This window comes from Convolutriloba macropyga, chromosome 5 (assembly GCF_964194025.1).
Source record: "Convolutriloba macropyga chromosome 5, txConMacr16.3, whole genome shotgun sequence".
NCBI classification, from domain to species: Eukaryota; Metazoa; Xenacoelomorpha; order Acoela; family Convolutidae; genus Convolutriloba; species Convolutriloba macropyga.
Genome location: NC_134472.1, coordinates 20,027,281 through 20,041,590, shown reverse-complemented (window position 1 = coordinate 20,041,590; position 14,310 = coordinate 20,027,281). Strand labels below are relative to the sequence as shown.

The 14,310-nt window shown below is 36.8% G+C and overlaps 1 protein-coding gene across 3 annotated transcripts in view; it reads right to left on the bottom strand.

Annotated features, from left to right (window-relative positions):
• Positions 1 to 383: 383 nt before the first annotated feature.
• Positions 384 to 14,310, bottom strand: part of LOC142339208 (uncharacterized) — a 53,610-nt gene continuing 39,683 nt past the window's right edge. For all 3 annotated transcript variants that reach the window (XM_075389051.1, XM_075389052.1, XM_075389050.1), the window contains 4 exons: positions 5,676 to 5,922; positions 4,962 to 5,127; positions 1,944 to 2,116; positions 384 to 849 (listed from right to left, as the gene is read on the bottom strand). In XM_075389051.1, the coding sequence (XP_075245166.1) occupies positions 533 to 849; positions 1,944 to 2,116; positions 4,962 to 5,127; positions 5,676 to 5,922 (903 nt within the window). In that variant the 3' untranslated portion in view covers positions 384 to 532. The remainder of the gene's footprint in view (positions 850 to 1,943; positions 2,117 to 4,961; positions 5,128 to 5,675; positions 5,923 to 14,310) is intronic.

Genomic DNA, 14,310 nt, shown 5'->3' with positions numbered 1-14,310 from the left:
TTCTATCGTTTAGATAAAATCTGTTTACTATGTCAATTTTCTCACTTTCGCTTTCAGGTCACAATGTCGCGTGAACAAAACTAATTCCTGTAAAAAAACAAAAAAGACCGATAGAAAAGCAATACTTTTCTTCAAGCTGTAAAAAAAGCAAGATCACCGCAATATAGCTCCCATCAGGTTACAGCTTCGCAGCTATTAAAAAATAATCTACACTCGATGGGCTCCCTAATACGAATGCTAATTTTCTTTGCGGAAACTATACTTGCATGAGAAAATTACTATGAGCCGTCGGGCAAAGAAAATATGAACAGTTGCTCAACATCGTGAAAATTAGTTCCCTGATACGCACCAAGATACGTAAAAAAACTCACTGTATCATAATATTGAATTAGGAACTAAGGAATCGAGATTTATTTCACTCAATAATTAATTAATTAAATACGATAGGCTTTTAATAAAGCGTAAAATAAATTTCCCATAAAATGAACACATCATTAAACTAACATTTTTTTTGGTTAAAAATTCTTCTTGATCATAAATCAAATCGTGATCTCGTTTTACTTTGATCACTCTCCTCTTCTTCTGTTGTATTTGAAATTGTCTCAAAATCCGATTCTTTCAGACCATTTTTAGCCATAATATACTCCAATCTGTTCATGTATTCCTCTCTATCGTGCATAAATGACGGAACAATGAATACTTCGTCCTTATTGGCTAGTTTTTTTAATCTGTTCACGTCTTCAAACGCAACTTTCCCTAATTGGACGAGGGCTTTGAAGTCTATCTCTTTGCGATGTCGCAGAATGTCTATTGCGCCAGTTAGGTATACTTGGTCTTTGATGAAACAGCCTGAAATCATCGAAGTGGTGGTTCGATTAAAATGTAAACATTGAGCATACGGCATTATTACAGAAAATCTAAACAAAAATGTTAAAAAGAATGAGGGCTACTAATTTAAATATCGGGCCGAGGAGTCAAGGGGGGATAACGGTCTTAAATGTAAGAAATAAGTTGAGTAAAATGAAACAAGGAAAATTATACGCAAAGTTTATATACTTAAACTAATTTTTACCTCAAATTCCATCATCGACTTTGAAAATAGCGGTGAAAACTCGACTTTTTTAAGGATTTCATCAACCCAACAAATATTATCGATATCATCAACCCAACAACTATAGCAACATTAATCAGCCCATATGCTTCAGGCGATTGAACAATATCAATCAACCGCAAAAAAATTAACCACTTTTATTTTTAGGAAAAGAGTCTCATTTTTTTACATGATACCATTTTCTTTATTTTCTACAAAAAACCGATGCCTAACAGGAAATGTGGACTTTTGACACCCAAAATTTAAACATCATTGATTAAATAGAGATAGAAAAGTACTTCCTCGCCAGCTATATTAGCTCATCTTACATCCTCGCTTGAGATTTCAAAATACGCGGACACAACATCAATTTCAAAAACATCGATTTAAAAAACACAAAATGAACTCAGCTATTCAATTTTGGTTTTATAAATTAAGTAAAAAAAATCTCCGCTAAAAGTTGACGCTGTTAGATTTTAAGATAAATGGTCAAAAAGCCAAAAAACTGAAAAACTGAAAGAGAAAAGGATATGATAAAAATATATAATATATAATTTCAGCATAACATTAAATCTATCTGTCTCGCATTACTATAACTAATCTGTTCGAGTTTTCATCAGAAGTACAGATCGAGCAAGTATTCGAGATTTGATGCTGTAGATAGACACTAAACACAAAAACGATATCAGATATCAAATGGCAATTTGATACGAAGAGTAACACAACTCTTCTCAGAAGCCAAGCTTATATGAAGGTCGAAATTATTAGTTAAGAATTACAAATCGGCAACAAAAGGAAAAGCTGCAAATCCGGTAACTTGCGTGAACAAACTGACATTATTTTTTTCTCTCACCTGGTTGTGACGTGTCGATCTGTCCCCTCTTAGCCCTCATGCAGAACTCCCATCGTCTGTGAGGGTTCCTCAGCACTCCCCCCAGAGTCTTGAAGAGGTCACTGAATGACATCATAGATGCAAGCACCACTGTGTAATACAGCAAAGCTATCTTGTACAGCATTGGTTGAGGTCTAAACATCGTCAACAAAATTAGACTTTTTTTAAAACAAAAAACTCTAGAATAGAACGTAATTGCCTAAAGTAACGCAAAGCTTTAAGTGAATTGCACCACGATGTAATTCACTCGAGCTTAACCAGTTGATCCCAAAACCAAACAAAGATAAAAAAAGCTCAAGGAAAAAGCGAAGTAAAAAAGAAAAACTGGTTCCCGATTAATTCTACTGATAATCGTCATACGTTTTGATAATCCTTTTCCGAAGAACAATACTTTTAGAAGCCATTTATTTTCTTTTGCGGCTTGGGAGAAACAACTTTTTTTCAAACAGCAAATACTTTTGGTTTTTTTTCTCCTTTTCATTTGTTAGTTTGTATTATTCTTTCTTTTTCTGTTTTGTTATGCTCGAAGTTAATCGCCGATTTGCATGAAGCTCATTAAAAATTTATATTGGTTTGGGTACCGTTTTGTTTACAACTCAAAATGAGTTTTTGACAATCCACAAACTTCGGATTGAATCACACAATTTTCCGAGGACATTGAGCTTTCGAACCGGAAGCTTGTACGGAATGAGCTAGCGGGTTAATCATTACAGTGCAGAGGTATACCCAAATCGTCACGGGCAGATATGCCCGATATACGTATCTCGTGTTCGTGTTTACTATGTTAATACATTGAAAGTGGTACAAAATTGCGGAAAATAGCTACTTTAGCAGAAACCGGCAAAATGGAAGGGAATATCGTCTCCCGTGTTCGCAAAAGTGTCCTAATTTTAGCCGCGGAATACAAGTACAAACTTAATAACCTATTTTTCGCGCGAGTTGTATCACGCATCCACTCCATTTATGTATTGATTTTTCGCACGCAATGTAGCTCGATTTCGCATATAATCCGCAATTAAGCCTAACTTAATTAATACTTATTTAATTACGCCAAACTTATTACTACTAGTAGTACTTTATTACTACTTTATTACTACTGATTTCTACTTATTAGTACTATTTATTACTACTTATTAAAATTGGCCAATCCCACATTGATATACAAAGTGTTTGATGTGCGAGGGATTTTTCGGAAAAAAATCAGTTTTTGTGGTAGCATGTATTTAAAGCACTTTAAAGCTTTGAAGGCTTCAATTAAATCTTTATTAAAGTGCTTATTGCATGCTCACAATGCGCGCGATTAATAGATACCTAAATTGAGCGGAAACGTGCTACAAGATTTGTTACCTAATTTTCGCACCGAATGTTCTTTTATTTCGCAAAATTGGCGGAACCCCTTTTGCGAAAATTAAGATACAAAGGATGTCACCTAATTTCGTTCATTGTATGTAACCAATTTTCGAGCCAATTTTACCAAGGCGGAAATTTTGGGGTATACCTCTGCATCGTAATGATGGAATTTTATAATTGTTTTTTAAAAATTTTGTTGTCAATTTCGAGTTTCATTGGTTTCAAGTGATCAAAATCTTTTGGAGCTTATCTCTGGGTTCTAATTGACAATTTTGCATTACATTTTTGATTTCGAAGATATTAACACTGGGAACCTTGAACAAACCTTTAGTAATTTTCGCGAGTTTGAAAATGAGTTTTCATTGTTCTCTTTGCATCTGTTCTTCTCTTAGATGCAAAATTTTCACTTGGTCTGCCGGTTAAGTAAATAAATTTCAAATTTTCCAACCAGTTCTTTGAATTGTATCTCAGGACTTCTCATGCTGTATTATTTTATGTAAAGTGATTTTGATAAATTTTGATCCCAAAACAATATCCCCTACACAAAAAATTATCCCATGCTATATCAGCCATTCCCCCCTCAAAAATTATCCCATACGCCTACCCAAGGCATCCCCACCCTAAAATTGTCTGCTAAAACATTTTCCATTGTTTTAGGCATATAACTTTTGGTTTTTTGTTAGTTCTTTTCTTTTTTGATATTTCTGATTTAGGTAAGGTTAGTTTGAAGTTTATATTGCAGGACTCTTCGAGTCATTTCCGATATTCTTAAACAACTGCTTTCCAGAAGTTCATTGCTCACTAATTCAAGATCAAGTTTTCGGGTCTCTTTTGATGCAGCGTTTATCCTGTCATTGTTTTCTTGGAACTTTTCCGTTTGTGCCCCCCCAGTACGTTACGCGCCCCAGTTACATAGCACGTGCCATTACATAGTAAATCATTATGTAAAAATATGGCGCGTGCGTCTGGGGGTGCAAATAATTTGCACCCACTAAGCTAGGGGGCAGAAATGGAAAAGATCCGTTTTCTTCCACCGGCAACATTTTGCAACCGTTTGACCTCTAGTTAATTCGAAAAAGCGTGTTCATTCATTAATACAATGGAAAGTTTTTCTTGCGTAATTTGTGTAATTTACATTCCAATCTTAGTACTTTGGGGAAAAACAGAGCTGTTTGGAATCCGGCATTTATGTTTTCGAAATTATGTCCGTTTTGAGGTTATGACAACACTTTTTCGCTAGAACGCTTGGTTTGCAACAACTGCTTTGCTTTGTACATCATAAATCGACTCAAAAAATGAATATGCAGTGCAAAAGTCTCTCCCATTTTAGCCCCCCCCCCGTTTAGCGTTCATATAACGTTTGCCCCCCCCATTGTAAATATACCATAATGGGGGGTTACATTTCCGAGTGTGTGTATGAGAGGGTGGGGGGGGGGGGCTATAACGGGAAAGACTATAATGGGAAATTCAAATCTTTTACGAAGGATTTAGGCTATAATGGGACAGATGAGAGTTTTTTGAATAAATAACCATCTGACGGTTTCAGTCTTCATTATTGAGAAGGAAATTTTGTTTGGGTTGGGGTCTGTACGTTAAACAGGGAAAGCACCATGAATCATTTTTATGTACCTGAGTATGACAGAGTGCAGACTGGCGAGTCCCTCCTCAGTTGGGTTCATGGGCAGCATCCTGTACTTGTGTCTGTCTTTATCCTCACTCCACGGCTGCAGGTTGTTGTTGAATCTACGGATGTAGTGCGTACCCAGCTCATGACGCAGAATACCCTCTATTGTCCCTGAACACAATGATGGCATTTCAGTATTTTAAATATGCATTCAATTATCAACAAATAGTATTTGCAAATTGATATCTGATTAGTCTGGTAAAATTAAACGGTAGAGGGTTATAAAGTAAATTAACCTGTTGAAAAAACTAACCTATCCGTTATTTTTGGTCAATTTATCGGTATAAAATGCGGCAAATAAACGGCACACTACCATATCACTTATCAAATCAGAACTAATCTCCGAAAAAAAGTACGCAATAAACAGTACAGTCGACTGTAATTTTTGGAAAAAATGTTGAGCACAATTATATTTTCTTGAGTTCAATAACGCTAAGAGTGATGAGTTTTTACCAATTATGTTTCATAAGATCGGCAGAAAGTCAATTTTGCAGAAATTGAGAGACAGCTCCGACACCAACCCCCTCCCAGGATTTCAATGGCCCAAATTGCCAACAACAGCGCTACACGACACGTTACTGTGTCAAAAGGTACGTGGAGGCCCAATAAGCCCAGCAGGCCGGAACAGAAAATACCATTTGAAAGATAAAATAAGGTACCTTTGTAAATGCTGCCCAATTTAAGACTAAGGACTCCATAGTTGTTCAGTTTGCCCATGGATGCAGTGCTTAAGAGGTCACTGGAGATGTTGATCATGATGTCATGTGGTCTAATTCCCTCTCTGGAACAGTAGGCATCCACATACGACACCAGCTCGTATCTCTTCATCTCATCTCCCAGATTCTTCTGCTCAAAGTTGTCATACGTGCCGTAATTCCTCAACATGTCGTTCAAGATCTTCTCAGCCTGTAAAATTAACCAACATTATTGATTTTAACAAAAATATCTTAACAGTTTTTATTGTCCCTTTGCAAAACATAAAATGAGTGAATAAACGAATTAATGCTATTTTTGCGCTGTATCTCCTAAAAAAGAGAGGGAAAACCTATTACAAATTATGTAGACCATTATAATGTTGAAAATTTTATTTTAAAGGGTCGCAAATCTACCGAGGGGTGATACGTGTCCAAGATATCAGTTCAAAGATTATAGAAGGCACCAGTTCCATTTCTAAAAGAGAATGCAATCTAAAAGAAATAATATTGCAGGCAACATATTGAAAGGACAGACTTGTGGAACAGCTATGGAGAAGATATGTTCAAACCTGAAATATAAGCTCAACTAAAACAGACTGTAATTGAGTTATTGTAATACTACTTCTGTAGCACTTTCAATTTTTACTTTAAGCAGTAATTTTTCTCCATTTTGAGTTAACTGTCTTTTAATTCTGAACGTAGCTTTCCAAGATCAAGAGGAAAATTGTAAAAAAAATTATAAAAAGAGCAGGCAATATTCTGTTTCTCCCCGAAGTTTTTCAAGAACCGAATCAACTTTTTAAGACCCCAAATGTTTTTCTACCACCAAAACGACAGAATAAATATAGCTGACAAATTCGCTTAATTACATTTTTATGGTGAGACCATCACAATACCAGCTGCAGTTATCCGTCAAAGTAACAACGCCGCGCCGGACATCCTGAATCTTTTCCGTTTGTGCCCCCAGCTTAATGTGTACTTTTTAATTGCACCCCAAAGACGCACGTGCCATATTTTTAAATAATGATTTACTATGTAATGACACGTTCTCTTCAACTGGGGGGGGGGGGGGGGGTGGTGAAAATACGCTTCATGTCATCTTTCCTCCGAAGTGACAAAACAGTTTCAAAGACAATCCATTCTCCCCCAATCTTACTGGGCACACAACTTGCTCACTCACCCGTGCCGATTTTTACATAGGAAACTTTGCGGATTTATTCTGCCCCCCCCCAGTGGGAAAATAGCTTTTACGGCCCTCAACAGTACGTGCTTTTTTACATTCTAACGTGCTATATAACAACACATAATTTGTAAGGGGCATGAAAGACACTCGGGGAGCATAATATATCCAGCTTTGCAGCAAAAAGCAATACATGAATATTTAGTGGCACCGAGTAGATCCAAAAGAACTGAGGATTTATTAAAATTTTGTACGATAACAATACATAAACATAAGGAAAACGTCAGGAAACAGTTACAATGGCACAGTAGACCTAAAGTACAAAAAACAAATAGTATTTTGAGAAGCTGTGCTTGAGATAATAATATTTAATACACTCAATAACATTTGTGATTTCCAAGAGTTTGTATTTTTAAAAATACGATAATTCAGTATCTTGCTATCAAATAATCCTTAATAGCATGTGTTTTCTCTCACTTGACCTTACTTAAGTCCTCCCTGCACAGATCAAAACATTAAAAAATAAAGCGACAAAAATCAGGTGTTACCAAGAAAAAACACTCCAATGAACAAAGAGGGAAGAATGGAGGATTGGATTATTTGGCGAAAATTCGCTTCGGCCTGTCGCCATTAAAGGGAAATATTCATTTGCGACTGTGTAAATTAGGCAAACGCTTAAAATCATTCGGAGTTTTACTTCACTTGATAATATAAAGTAATCAGGCGTCTCCGACATTTTTCTTCACAAGAACTTGAAATTTTTTTTCATAAATCGGTTTTATTTTCCTTTGGTCGCCGTGCTTTATTATTAACATTAATCATTATACAGGATTCCTTTAAAGAACTTGATAAAATTGAGAGTGATGGTAACTGACTTTAATAGTGTTCAAAATGAGCGATTTCAGTGGAAAAACGGCATGGTTTATTGATCAAAACGCTTATTTAAATGTAGGAGAACAGGATGGTAACAAAATTTTCAATGAAACAAAAAATCAAGAGAGGGCCAAGCTATAGCAGCTAATAAACAAGAAAAACCAATAAGTAGTAATAGTTAAGCAAGTGTGGGGGGGGGGGGGGTAAAAAGAGGTACCTATGTATAAAGATTACGTATAGCCCATTTTCCCTCAAATCCCAAAGACGTACCTCACGGCATGATACCCACGCTGTTCACACGAGGGGGATTAGACAGATAATCCCTTAATATTAAATTAGTCAGGTAATTTACCCCTTCCCATAAAAGACGTACCTCACAGCATGACACCCACGCTGTTCACACGAGGTGGATTAGCAATTTAATCCCTTAATATTGAATTAGTCCATTGACCCCCTACCACATTACACCTTAATAATGTAAATTTCCAAAGACGTACCTCACAGCATGATACCCAAGCTGTTCACACAAAGGGGATTAGCTATGTAATGTTTTAATATTAAGTTAGACAGTATGAATCACTTACAGTTATGTACGACTTACGTGATTTTCAAAACTGTACCTCACAGCATGATAACCAAGCTGCTCACACAAAGGGGGATTAGCTAGGTTATGTTTTAATTTTAAATTAGATAGGATGACTAATTTACACTTAAGTACGGTTTACGTGATTTTCAAAAGTGTACCTCACAGCATGACACCCAAGCTGTTCGCACGAAAGGGATTAGCAAGATAATATTTTAATTTTAAATCAGTAAGGTCATTGACCCCCTACCATATTACACTTTAGTAATGCAAATTTCCAAAGACGTACCTCACAGCATGATACCCAAGCTGTTCACACGAAGGGGATTAGTAAGAAAATACTTTAATAATACTTAAGGATGACTCATTTACAGTTACGTACGACTTTTCAAAAACGTACCTCACAGTATGGTACCCAAGCTGTTCACACGAAAGGATTAGCGAAATAATATCTCAATAACAAATTAATTCGGATTACTCATACATTCAGCACTCCCCCTATTCATTATCTCAAAACAACTTATAAAAATCAGTTGATCAGAATTCAAGTTTAATTTATCTTTTTGTTTTCAGATAGATTTTGTTTCCGTCTCCTTGTTGCCAGTTTCAAGTTGAACATTTAGTGTTGAAGCGGGTAAGCACAAAAGGTAAACTGATTGAAATCTTCTTTTGTTCCTGTATTTAAATTGAACCATTTTTAGCCGACCAAAATTTACCCCAATAACAGTTAACGCAACACTTCACTTCGCTGTCAAATCCAAACACAAACTGGTAAGTTTGCTTTTATTAAAACTGTTTTTGGGGATATAAGAATACATGCCCAAGTACTGGTTAAAAACAACCATTAATGATCAAAAAATTTTCACGTGATTAGACATTTATTCACTATAGTATCCTCACAATTACTCAAAACATCACAATTACACCATAGCACGTGACAATAACGTCATAGTGTCGCCATAATTACGCCATAAAAACTCCATTCTGTCGGCACAATTACGTCATAGTGTCGTCACAATAACGTCATAGTGTCGTCATAATTACGTTAAAATGACTTCACAATTACGTCAGTGTCGTCACAATTACGTCATAGTTTCGCCATAATTACGTCATAATAACGTCACAATTACGTCATTCTGTCGTCACAATAACGTCAGTGTCGTCACAATTACGTCATAGTGTCGTCATAAATTCGTCATAATAACGTCACAATTACGTCATTCTGTCGTCACAATTACGTCATTTTGTTGTCATCATGACGTCATATTTATGAAAGGATATTTCATTTTCGTTTCATTTTCATTTTGCTGATTGACACAATTGAGTGCAGTTGAGTATAATAATCATTAAAAACTTCTGAAAAATATTTTATTTCATCGCAACTTTCGTTTTAACAATTTTTTTCACTCCTCCTTTCTCACTTCTGATCTTACAGTTTAATTTATTTTCAGAGATGCCTCGAAAGTCGGAACAAAAAGAACTTTGCAGTTCTTGCGATAAGCATATTTTGAAATCCAATATGAGAAGACATCAGAAGCTTCACGCAAAGATGTTTAGAGTGCTCCCAGTCATTTCCTGACCAAGATAAATTGCAGAAACACATTGCTTCCGTACATGCACCGTCTCTGGTTATCAAAAAAAAGTTTTCTTGTAGCGGCTGTCCCTTATCTTCCTCCACTTATTATCAAATTCTACATCACAAACGAATCAGTCACCAACGTTCAACTCCTAGCACCTACGAGGAAGTTGACTTATCTATCTATGGAGACTCTCCCGCTCTTCATAGTGAACTTCAAACGGTTCAAAACTTTCTGAGAGACTCGCTTCTTGAATTGACCAGAAAGAAAGTTCACAACTTCAAAATAATGGAGATCAACCATGAAACAGTGATCGACAAAATGGATTGTGTTTACAACGAGTTACCCAGTTCAGCTAAAATCAATATTTCGTTTGGATTCGTGCTGCAGAGTGTGCAAAATCCTGACGAATTTCGCTACTACTACGCAGCAGATAACAACCCCGTATTCCTAAATCCCATGGTTCTCTCTGATGACTCAGATCTCAATTATATTAAATCAATGCTGAGACAAGATGAATTTTTACCAAATCTAATTAACCAACGTCCAGACACAAAGTGGAAGTTTTATTGCGTTACAAATGTCACTTTCTTTGTATTTCTCCTCAATGGTGTTCCGCTAGGATGCATAGAACAATCAATTCCATCAACATTACTGAGAAATCCAATAGTTAAATGTTTTGTGTCTGACTGCGAAAACAAACCTTACCAAGACAACTTGTGTATGTTCCGTGCACTGGCCTATGAATTACATGGCAGCAATGAGCTACAACAAAATACAATGGAATTGATGCAGATGTTTCTCTCAGCGAAAAAGAGAGATGACGAAACCTTCCCAGGAATACATGAAGACGATATTCCTGTTCTTGAGGCTCTAGTTGACAGAAATATTCAAATTTACTCAATATTTTTGAGGAACTGGCTGAAAAGTTTGCTGAACTTACTCGTCGCTCCTCGATGAAACGTTCAAAGACAACTTCGTTACTGAGATATGAAAACCATATCTGTTGGACAGCAGACATCAACAAATTCCTCAAAAAGTTCCGGTGCTACGTATGCGATCACTTTTTCGATAGATCAAATAATTTGGAAGTCCACATGAGGAATTGCTCAAAGAAAACAAAACACCACTATCCCTCAGGTGCCTATCAAATATCAGAAACTAGTTTCGAGCGCTTGGAAGATGTAAATATTAATGTTCCACAGGAGTTGAGATTGTTTTCTAATCTTATCGTATTCGATTTCGAGTCTATCACAGTCCCCGACAATACACAGAATTGACTTCGTGGATAGGAAAACATGTTCCCATTAGTGTTTCAATATCCTCGAATCTGCTCTCCGAGACCATTTTTATTTGCAACGAAGATCCGCTTCAACTAAACCGTGATTTTGTATCCAGCTTGACTAATATAGCAGAAAAAAAAGCAAACTTCTAATGAAAGAAAGACTCAATAATTTCGTGCTGGAATTGGAAGAAAAATATTGGACTGTTCGACAATTGGTTCCAGTGAAAGACAAGCAGGTACCCACCGGAGCGGAAGACCTAATTGACAACGAGGAGGAACCTGACGGCGAGGAAGACAAAGACATTGAAATTCGGAGACTGAGATGTGAGCTCAAGATGTTATCAAACTTGAGACAAGATTTTGAGAACTATTACAGCACCATTCCTGTGTTTGGAATCAACAGTTCGAGGTACGATTTGAACTTAATCAAAGAGAATCTTCTGCATCACCTCTTAATAGAAAAAACGTTATTCCTAAAGTGATTTGAACGGGGAATAAATATATTGGCATGAATTTTCTTGGTCTACAGTTTCTGGACATTTTAAACTTCCTGGGAGGAGCGACAACTTTGGATAATTTCCTAAACGCCTATGGAGCGAGTGAAGAGAAAGGTTTCTTCCCCTATGAATGGTTCGACAGTATTGAGAAGTTGAATGTATCCCAACTGCCACCAATTGACAGCTTTTGGAGCAAGTTGAAGAATCACAACGTTCTTTCAGTCGATTACGGTAAATTTGTGCAATTGAAAAACGATGGAATGGAACAGGATAAAATTTTGAAGAAGTTGAGACTCAAGAAAGTTCCACAAAATGCCGAAGAAAATTACTTGGAGCTCCAAAATATATGGGAAAGAAAAGGTATGCAGACGTTTCGTGACTTCCTCATGTGGTACAATAACAAAGATGTCGAACCTACACTTGAGGCTATGAAGAAAACGATCAGTTTTTACCACTCAAGACAAGTGGACATGTTGAAGTTGGGCTACACTCTTCCCAACTTGGCAAACAGGTTCCTTCATTCGTCAACAAATGCAGCTTTTTTCCGTTTTGTGAGAAGGATAAAGAATATGATAATTACATTCGAAAGTGGCTAACAGGGGGACCCTCAATTATCTTTACAAGGTATGCAAAAGTTGGTGAAACAAAAATTCGAGAGTCAGAAAACGTTTGCAAGTCCATCGTCGGAATAGATGCCAGTCAGTTGTACTTTTTTTCCATGACAAAAGAGATGCCAACAGGACCCTATACAAAGTGGGAGTACAATGAAGAGACTGAAAAATTTCATCCGAACAGGAACTGGAGAAGCTACTTTGAACAACAGGTCATGGACTACTTCCAACAGGTTCACCCCAATTGTAAAATACAAACCCAGTTCATACACAAGAAACAAAAGAAGCTCGGTCCTTATTTAGTTGATGGGTTTTGTAACCATTGCAACACGGTTTTTGAAGCGATGGGTTGCTTCTTTCATTTTTGTCCGTGTCAAGAGGAAAAATCGCTTCTCTTCGAGGACATAGAAAGCGGATTGAAGCGGAGAGAACGTGACAATGATAGAAGAGAGTACCTGAAGGGATTGGGGTTGAATGTTGAAGAGATCTGGGAGTGTCAATGGAAGAAGTGGAGGAGCGAAAACATAAATGGGGTTAAAGACTTTCTCAAGTCAAATTATCCCTTCCAACCATCGATGAACAAAAACTCGCTCATTGAGAAAATTAAACGTCGAGAACTGTTTGGTGTCGTCGATTGTAGTCTTCAAGTTCCAGAGGAAATGTATCCTTACTTTGAAGACTTTCCTCCAATTTTCAAGAATTGTGAAGTTGGACGAGATGATATTGTGGATCATATGAAAGAGTTTGCAGAACGCAACAAATTACTATCCAGACCCAGAAAAATGCTCATTTCCAGTTTCAAGCTTGAACGAGGACCAGTTATTACAACCACTTTTGTTATTTTATCTAGAAAAAGGTGTGATCCTAAAAGACGTCTTTTGGTTTCTCCAATACACTCCCCGGCGCTGCTTTGAGACGTTTGTTCAGAATGTTGTCGATGCCCGCCGCGAAGGAGACCAGAATAAGGAGTCAACAGTCGTTGCGGAGACAATGAAGCTGATTGGAAACAGTTCGTATGGATATCAGATCATGGACCGTAGTCGACATACGAACACCAAGTACGTGAAAGGCTCACAGGTGGACAAATTTATTAACAATAGATTTTTCAAGACTATGAATGAGCTACCAGAGCAGATATATGAGGTAGAAATGAGCAAGACACGCATCGAGCATAAGGAACCAATAATAGTAGGCTTCTTCATCCTCCAGTACGCCAAACTCACCATGTTACAACCTAAATACAACTTCTTCTCCCCTTTCTGTGATAAAAACAAGTACGAACTCATTGAAATGGATAATGACAGTCTCTATATGGCCCTTAGCGAGGAAAAAATTGACGACATCATTCGACCAGAAATGCGATCAGTGTGGTACTGGATGAGACAGAGCGACTGCACTGATAACTTCGCAGTGAACTCCAGCAGTAATTTCTTCCCAAGAGAATGTTGCAGAAAACATGCTGCCTATGACAAGAGAACTCCTGGACTTTTTAAGGAAGAATTTAGATGCTCTGAAATGATTGCTTTCTGTTCAAAGACGTACTGCTGTTACGATGAGGAAACAGACACAGTTAAGCTATCAAGTAAAGGACTCAACAAGAACAACATTGAGGAGCCCATTAACAAGTACAGAAAAGTTCTCTTCAATGAAGAGCGAGTTTATTCAACAAATCGTGGCTTCAGAGTTGTTGACAACAAGAAAGTTTGTACCTATGAACTAAAGAAAGTGGGACTGTCATATTTTTATCCCAAGCGTAAAGTCTGTGAAGATGGTATTCACACTACTCCTTTAGATTTATAACTCGTTTTCCTTAGTCTTATATTTATATCGTCTCTGTTTTTAATTCACAGTTTTCCTACCAAAATCTCTTTTCAACAAAAGACCTTTTTTTGAAATAACTGAATTAGATACAAATACACATACAAATAATTATATACAAAATTACAAAATCTCAATAGAAAGTTTTGAAAACCATTTGCAACATTTTACGGAT